Raw genomic sequence first — 7592 nt, 5'->3', positions numbered from 1 at the left:
ATATAAAGAACTGGACAGTATTAAAACACCAAAAACGTATTCCTGGATTCCGTGTGTATTTCTGATCAAGACGACAGCGCATCATGCACACACAAAGATTCCTATGGATTCGCTACAATTTATGTTTAACCGTCTTAGAAAGATTGACTTTTCAAGGTTGGGAAAGATCACTGGTGTTCTCCAGCACTACCATCCATGTTAATTCTGTAAACACATAGCATGCTTGCTTGTGACGCCATTGCATCCTCTACTGTGCATGCGGGACACTTAGGTTGTATGAATGCAGTTCACACAGGAGATCACATACAAGTCACATATATTTGGAAATGTGAACAGCAACGCAAAAAAAAAAAAATCGGATTTAAAATCGGAATTGAGCATCAAGGCCTGCTGTGTGAACGCCGCCTTACTTTGGTGGTCCAGTCCACAGCATACAAAAGCAGAAATTGATGTTTGTAGTGTACACAGAGACACTTTGAAATACTTCTAGCTCTACCTAAGCTTCCTGTCAGTTTTAACAAGCTGCTTGGACTTTGCAGACAAGCAGTTGCCCCATTTTATACTAGTTTCATTTTGGCTAAACTACTGAATCCCATTCACAGACACATTGTAACTAAAACCTCCTAGGTAGTGATATCGGGCTGATTTTTTCTGCTTAGAAGAAGGGAGAAAATGACTGCAAGCCATTTCTTAAATATCTGCAGGATAATTACACGTTAGCTTTGATGACTAATGAATGACATATATTGGACAAATGGCAAATCCATCACATGTCTAAAAGAAGACTTTTTTTTTTTTAAAGAACTCTTATTCAATTTTGGTTGGGAAGTTCTGTGGAGCCCAAGCTAACATTCGTACCTTACCTATTAGTATGCAGTACCAAAGCCTATACCTCTGGTACTAACTATGCTAGTTTAGGTGCAAACATCAATTTATGCTCAAAGAGAGCAACATTTAATCAGTATAACTTAATGCTAGGTAAAATGGACAGAAGACATTTATTTCCAACATTTTATTAGATGTCTTTAGAGACATGTCTGAACCCAGTTACAAATGTTTCAACATCACTTGTGTAATATCCTTCATCAGCAAAGATGACAAAATGCTAATAGTAACAATTATCACACAGACTTGGATGACAGAAACAACAAAGGGGTACAAAAGTGCTTTTTTCGTTGTAGAATAAAACAACATAAGGTACTAGAAGAACTCCTTCCAACAATTTGCATTTAGTTAAATTGATTTTATACATTTAAGCATTTAAAAAAAACTTAAAGTTTTTCAATTCGCATCCCTTCACATTGTGTAAGAACATTTTTTAGTTTTCTCACAACCTACCCTGTCTAAAGGTGTCCTCCAGAACATAACCAGAAGTGCTTTAGTAGAAGGCATCTGGACTCCAGCTCTTGTTTCAACTGTTTTAAATGCCAGGATAGTGACTCTACCTTGGAATTTACACTTGGACAGTGTGACTGTTCCTATGGAGACTTACAGTATAATCCAGTTACATCCAGCTATGTTCAGAAATTAATTAGCCCTCCGCTGATGCACCAAAAAAAAAAAAAAAAAAGAGAATTCCAGTTGCCTTTTACTTAAGCATCCATTAAAACAACCTATTGTGCATCTTCTGTTAGCACCATACACAAATAAAAAAACAAGAAAACAAACTCGATTTAGGTATAAAAAGAAACAAAGAAAATCCTTCTACCAAACCCCAGTAGTAAACAGAACCAACTTGATTTCGTATTCCTCCATTTTCAAATGACTGATTTTGTAGGTTAACTTTCACAAAGCCCCCCAACACACCCATAACATCACTTTTATAATCATATATACCATGGACCCACTCCAAATGATCCCCAAGAAAAAGCAAAATGAGTGGACTTTCTCAAACTTATAATCAACCCTTGGTGATCTTCTTCTAGTTCCCCACCATGTTTGGCAGGACGCTTGCATCCTCCTCTACATCCTGGGTCACAGTCTTCCCAACCAGCTTGAAGATCTCCCCAGCTGGGATTCCAATTGGCTCAGCCGCCTTAACCCCCAACATGTCCAGAGTTAGGACCGTTCCTTTGGGGATCTTCACCTTAGCCACCACAGACTTTCCCAGCTGGAGGCACAGGAATTAAGAGGAAAGCTTGTTATTGTCTGGAACTAATACACATCAGAATGTGTCTTTTAGGCAATGCCTTTCTGTTAATCTGACCAAGTAGAAAGCTAAACTGACCTTGCTGTGCAACACTTTCTCACCAGGCAACATCTGCTTGATTCTACTTCCCATGGCCTTCTCCACCAGACGAATGGAGCGAATCAGCTCAGCCAGTTCAGAGGGTTCCAGTGATGCCCCATGATCACTGCCTTTCCAAGTTTTATCCAGCGTTACATGTCGCTCAATCACCTTAGCTCCCAGAGCTGCAGCTGCCACTGAGATTGCGATTCCAGTCTCATGACCCGAATATCCAATGGGAATATCTGGAAACTCCTTCTGATATTCCTGCAGTCAAAAAGGTGATAGTGTATGTGGTTTAAAAACAACTTATGAAAGCACTTCCAGCTGTAGCTCAGTTTCTTTATCATTCCAATGGAGGACTGCCCAATATTGATATATTGATACACTGAATAATCATGCACAATAAGCTATTTACCGTGATCACTCTGAGGTTGACATCTTCAGGGTCCAGAGGGTATGTGCTGGTGCACTGCAAGATGGTGAAGTTTTGATTGTGCTGCTTCACTGTCTTGTACACCTGACGGATTGTCTCCATTGACTGCATCCCAGTGGACACAACCATGGGACGGCCTGATAAGAGAATAAGAGCTTAATCAGCCCTTTTTCAGTGCCTTATACAGTACATAAAAATAAACATATTATCAGATGATATTTAATAGTCATAGTGGCTTCTCAAAGTGCTCCCTTTTTGTTTACCTGTCAAACATTGCATATAAAAAAACACATTGTATCTTTAGACATAGATAACATGAGCAAATGCAAACAGCTGATCTTATATCTTTCTTTTTCGGTGGGACACATTTTGCTGCTGATTGATAACTTATTTTTCTCTTCATGTTGTCAGACAAGTTACAATTAAAGGTATAGTGAGGAGGATCTTCCTTTTCTGGTGGATCATCAAAATAAGTGTTCCTCCTAATTGTCAAACATGCTGGTGACATGTTTACCTAAGGCTGTCCTAAATGCCCGTCCCCATTTTCACTTACCGGTGGTGACAAAGACATAGTGGAAAAATTGCAAATCTTCTTTTGGAAAGTAAGTTTGTATGAGTGATGCAGACAGCAACAAGAAATGTGCTTGTGCATGCTCTAGCATGCCTTTAGGTGTTCTCTCTCGGGAGCCGTTATTGTCTTGTGCATGTGTATTTTTTATAGAGAGGGTGGATCTTTTTCAAAATTCGCTGAAATCCTTCACAATACCTTTAAGTAATTCCTCATTTCTAAAGATTTGGGTGTCATTAGGCCTGGGTGCAGCTTGTGAGCTTCATTTTCCAGAGGTAAATCCCATTAAAAGTATTTTTTTAAAAGGTTTTACATGTGACCAAGTTGGTAAGGAAGGTTATTTAGCTCAATAAATGGAAAAATGGAAAAAAATGGGGAAAAAACTGTCAGCCTACTGTCCATAAGACAAGCTACTAGACACTCTTTCTCTTACGATTCTCGGCCATTTTCAAAGAACCCCGGTGAGAAAGGTGAGCTTCAATGACTGTCTGACACCATAGCACACCACACATACTGTATACACGTGAAAGTGTGCATGCGCAGAAAAACATAGGACGAGTACATAGGATGGCCTTACGTAAACATATCACCAGCATGATTGACAATTAGGAGGACCACTCCTTTTGATAATCCACCAGGAAATAAAAGATCATTCTCTGTATCTTTAAGTTTTTTAAAATTCCACATAAAATTCCAACGCTTGGCTGGTTAGTTGCATTTGGTTCTCACCTTTCTTGGCTGTCTTCTCAAGATATGGAAAGTTGTCGGCATCTGCAGATGCTACTTTGATAAAAGGGACATTGATTTCATGGAGAAACTCCACAGCCATCTGAAACGTACAGATACAGGTTAAAGCTCTGATCAGAATAATCATGACCTTTTAATCAAAAGTCTGTTACCTCGTCCATCCCTGAGGCAGTGAAGAAGATCCCCACTTCTGTTGCATATTTCTGCAGCTCCCTGTACTGCTCATGGCTGAATTCTAGGTGGCGCTTGTGCTCACCATAAGTTTTCCCCCAGGAGTTCTTGGAGGTGTATGGACGCTCTAAGGCCTGCTTGTTAAACCTCACCTCCAACTCACTTTTCTGGAATTTGGCACAATCAGCACCACAGTCCTATAAAAGAGGAGGTAAAACATATAAAACATACATGTTGGATTTGATATTTTTAGATAAACACAAGGAACATGTGACTTTTAAAAAAGCAAGTACGCAAATGATAAGCAAACTTAAAGGGGAACGCCGTTTTTTTTTTTTACATTTGGCCCTTGATTTTATGTTATTACATCATGTTCTACTCACCCATATGAGTTTTGTGTCATTTGAAGCTGTTCTGAAGATATTCGGTTAGGTTATATCCAAGTAAGGTCTTCCTATGGGCAACGACTTGAAGGCACAAACTAAACTGTTCATAATTCATTATTTATGGGACGCCAGCATTCATGACATGTAGGCGAATCACTGTCCCCAAGACATCCGCTGTTATATTTTTTATATTTATATCTTTTAAACACAAAGCGGAGTGTGAATGACATCATCCGTGCACGCCAGCTACCATTTATTCATCCTCTCCGCTGAACTGCTGCTAGTTTTGCTCTCATGAAGATGTCTAGTGCTACTACCACAGATGATCTCGCTCTAGAAATGGAACAATTCAGATTAGCTAGCCGAATGAATAGAAGGGGTAGACCTAGCCGCCTGTGGCCCGAGCTTCCTGTTACGACTCCAATCTTGGTAGGTCTAGCTTTTTAACTTAAAAAATGAACCAAGAAAAAACATACAGGGTCATGACATCATTATGTGTCAATTTGAGTTATGTGTAAGTTTAGTGTTGTGCATTTCTGACTTAAAAAACAAAACAAAAGAAAACTTAAACCAACTTTTTTGCTCTTTAATCTAAACATTTACTAAAGCTTTAAATGGTAAATTTGAAATTTTGGTTTCTAGTGTTCTTGATTTTTATTTCTTTTATTTTTGCTCCATTTTCTTGCTTTAGTCCTGTCTGTGTACAACGGAGTATTAGGGCTGAACAAAAAATAAATAAATAAAAAATAATGAAGATAAAGTCGTACTATTTAGACTTTAATCTGGTAATATTAGGTGTTTAATCTCGTAATATTATGACTGTATTCTCCTAATGAGAGTCTAATTCTAAGTCTCTAATATTACGACTTTAAAATTACCCATCTCAAAATTTACTCAAGTAAAAGTACAAAATTACTTTGTTTAAAATGTAATTTGAGTAAAAGTTACTTAGTTACTTTGAGTTATTTAATGCAAAAAAGGATGAGTCATGAATCGAATTGAGCACAAGGTGTTTTAATCGATTTCAAGGTGTATTTCAGTGGACATCCACACTTGCAAAAGATCAGCTGGGCTAAGGAACATACTTCCTCACATGATGGTCCATGATGAAACCATCATAACATTATATTTTATTTATCGCCACATTAAGAAAACATCAATACCGGTAATGCTTGAATTCCCAACTCAGTCATACTTTTGATACTCCGAACTAGCTAATTCTAAGCAACTGCTAACAAACCAAGAGCTTCCTTATACATAAATAATAAATAAACCGTTTGGGATGTTGGAGACAAAAACATTTGCGCTAACTTTTTTTCTCAAAATTTTGACTGAGAAAATTTATATATATATATATCTATATATAGATATATATATATCTATATATAGATATATATATAAACACGGCCAAATCCTTCGTAATCTTTACCATCGACAGGCTGCAGCCATATCCTCAATTTCTTGTTTTCCAGCCACTTATGTTAAAATTAGCATGTTCCCATTCTCTAGCTTTCTGTGCCTCGAGCTTTACGATCAACTGGAAGCAGTTCCACGCAAACACGTGGAACCAGTTAAATCTGATATATTTGACAATTTTTTTTCTTTTATATAAAGCATTTTAAATGGCATGATAATCACATTTAATGAATGTTAATGCCAATTAAGGCCTTAATTAAAAAAATAATAATAATTTAATGACTTTTAATGATTTTCTGACTCGCAGAAAACCCTGTTCTGTAGAAGGTGGTGAGGATGGGTGGGGGCAGGTGGGCTCTCCTCATCCTTTGCAAGAAGTACATGCGCTTTTGTGCGCTTTTGATCAGAACATATTCTCGTAATTCTCCTACTTTATTTACTTTATTATCATAACGTTACAGCCTGTCAAAAATAAAATCTCTAATAGGACTTCTCTGCTACTATGCACACATCCTATAATGTCTCCTCCTCTTCCTCCTCCCCCCACCTCCCCGCTGAGGGTCCGCTCTCCCAAAGACATTGTCAGACTCCTTAGTGGCGAGAGGACCGTTCAACCATTAAATAGCGAATCTGCACCTCTACCCGGTGGATTTAAGAATGGATCCTTCACTGGTACAGCTTTGATGAATACTGCCGGGGTTTGGCTTTGTATCTTTTTTATGTAAGATGTTTTTTTTTTGTTTTTTTTTAATGGACGCTCATATGGTAGGCTATCCTTTAAGGACCGCAAATATTTTTTTACAGCAATCGTCATTTTAGGACAGCTCTAACCGCTGAGGATGATCTATTTTCAGAGACACACTAAAGACTCATCATTGCATATATAACTGCATTGAACGGTAAAGTAAACAGTTAACATTTACAAAATAACCAAAGGAGTTAAATTACAACTTTTTCAACCAACCCGTTCGTCTGATATGTGCAGATCAACAAAGTGTCTCATTAGCTTTTTTTCTTTCTTTCTTTTTTATTATAAGATTATTTTTAAGCTGGACTATAAACTTTTACATTTAAAACGCAAAAGTTATGCATTTAAATGCGCGCGGACGGGAATCAGTCGATCTGCGTATTTTATCTTTGTTTTTTACTCATTCACATTGAAACATTTTATATTTAACGACAAACGACGTTTTTTGAAATCCTTGATATGAGTAAGTTAGTTAAAAAAGAAAAAGAAAAAAAAGAAAGGCGGCGGGCGGAGCCAGCCGCTTCGGGCGTTATCATCGCATCAAATGGCCGTTATTAGCGGTTATCAGTCCCATAAAATAGTTTATTTTTTTATGACCGAATAAAACCGTAACACTAAGGTAATTCCTTTTTTACCTGCTGGATTAATTCATGTATATATGTGAACATAATTGTAGCAGCTCTACATCTATTGTAAAAATAAATAAATAAATAAAATAATAAAAACATATTCTGTCAACCGAGGTTTTTTTTTGTAAAACTATATTCAATCCGTGTGGCTGAAACATGTGGAATTCACTCAAAGAACAACTTTAAAACGCAGTTTTTCTTTTAAGTCAGTAGGCTGTAAATAAAGTACATAAAAAGTATCTAGTAGGTATATAAAGTGAAAAA

General features: G+C 37.2%; 1 protein-coding gene across 1 annotated transcript; it reads right to left on the bottom strand.

The window, feature by feature from the left end:
• Positions 1-1233: 1233 nt before the first annotated feature.
• On the bottom strand, positions 1234-6531 carry LOC107083416 (sialic acid synthase-like). Its single transcript, XM_015372616.1, has 6 exons — positions 6499-6531; positions 4131-4346; positions 3961-4060; positions 2646-2800; positions 2228-2494; positions 1234-2110 (listed from the first exon to the last, which is right to left on the bottom strand). The coding sequence occupies exons 1-6, from the start codon at positions 6529-6531 to the stop codon at positions 1922-1924; spliced, it is 960 nt and encodes a 319-aa protein (XP_015228102.1). The 3' UTR covers positions 1234-1921.
• Positions 6532-7592: the final 1061 nt, after the last annotated feature.

The sequence above is a fragment of the Cyprinodon variegatus genome, unplaced genomic scaffold (assembly GCF_000732505.1).
Source record: "Cyprinodon variegatus isolate N-32 unplaced genomic scaffold, C_variegatus-1.0 Scaffold74, whole genome shotgun sequence".
Taxonomy (NCBI): Eukaryota; Metazoa; Chordata; class Actinopteri; order Cyprinodontiformes; family Cyprinodontidae; genus Cyprinodon; species Cyprinodon variegatus.
The sequence above is the reverse complement of the archived record's forward strand: the minus strand, read 5'-3'. Positions and strand labels throughout refer to the sequence as shown.

Coding starts and splice junctions, on each gene's coding strand:
- LOC107083416 (XM_015372616.1), bottom strand. CDS start 6,531: ATGTCTTTGGGAGAGCGGACCCTCAGCGGGGAG. Junction 4,061..4,130: donor CTGCCTCAGGGATGGACGAG/GTAACAGACTTT, acceptor TGTACGTTTCAG/ATGGCTGTGGAGTTTCTCCA. Junction 2,495..2,645: donor TCAACCTCAGAGTGATCACG/GTAAATAGCTTA, acceptor TTTTGACTGCAG/GAATATCAGAAGGAGTTTCC.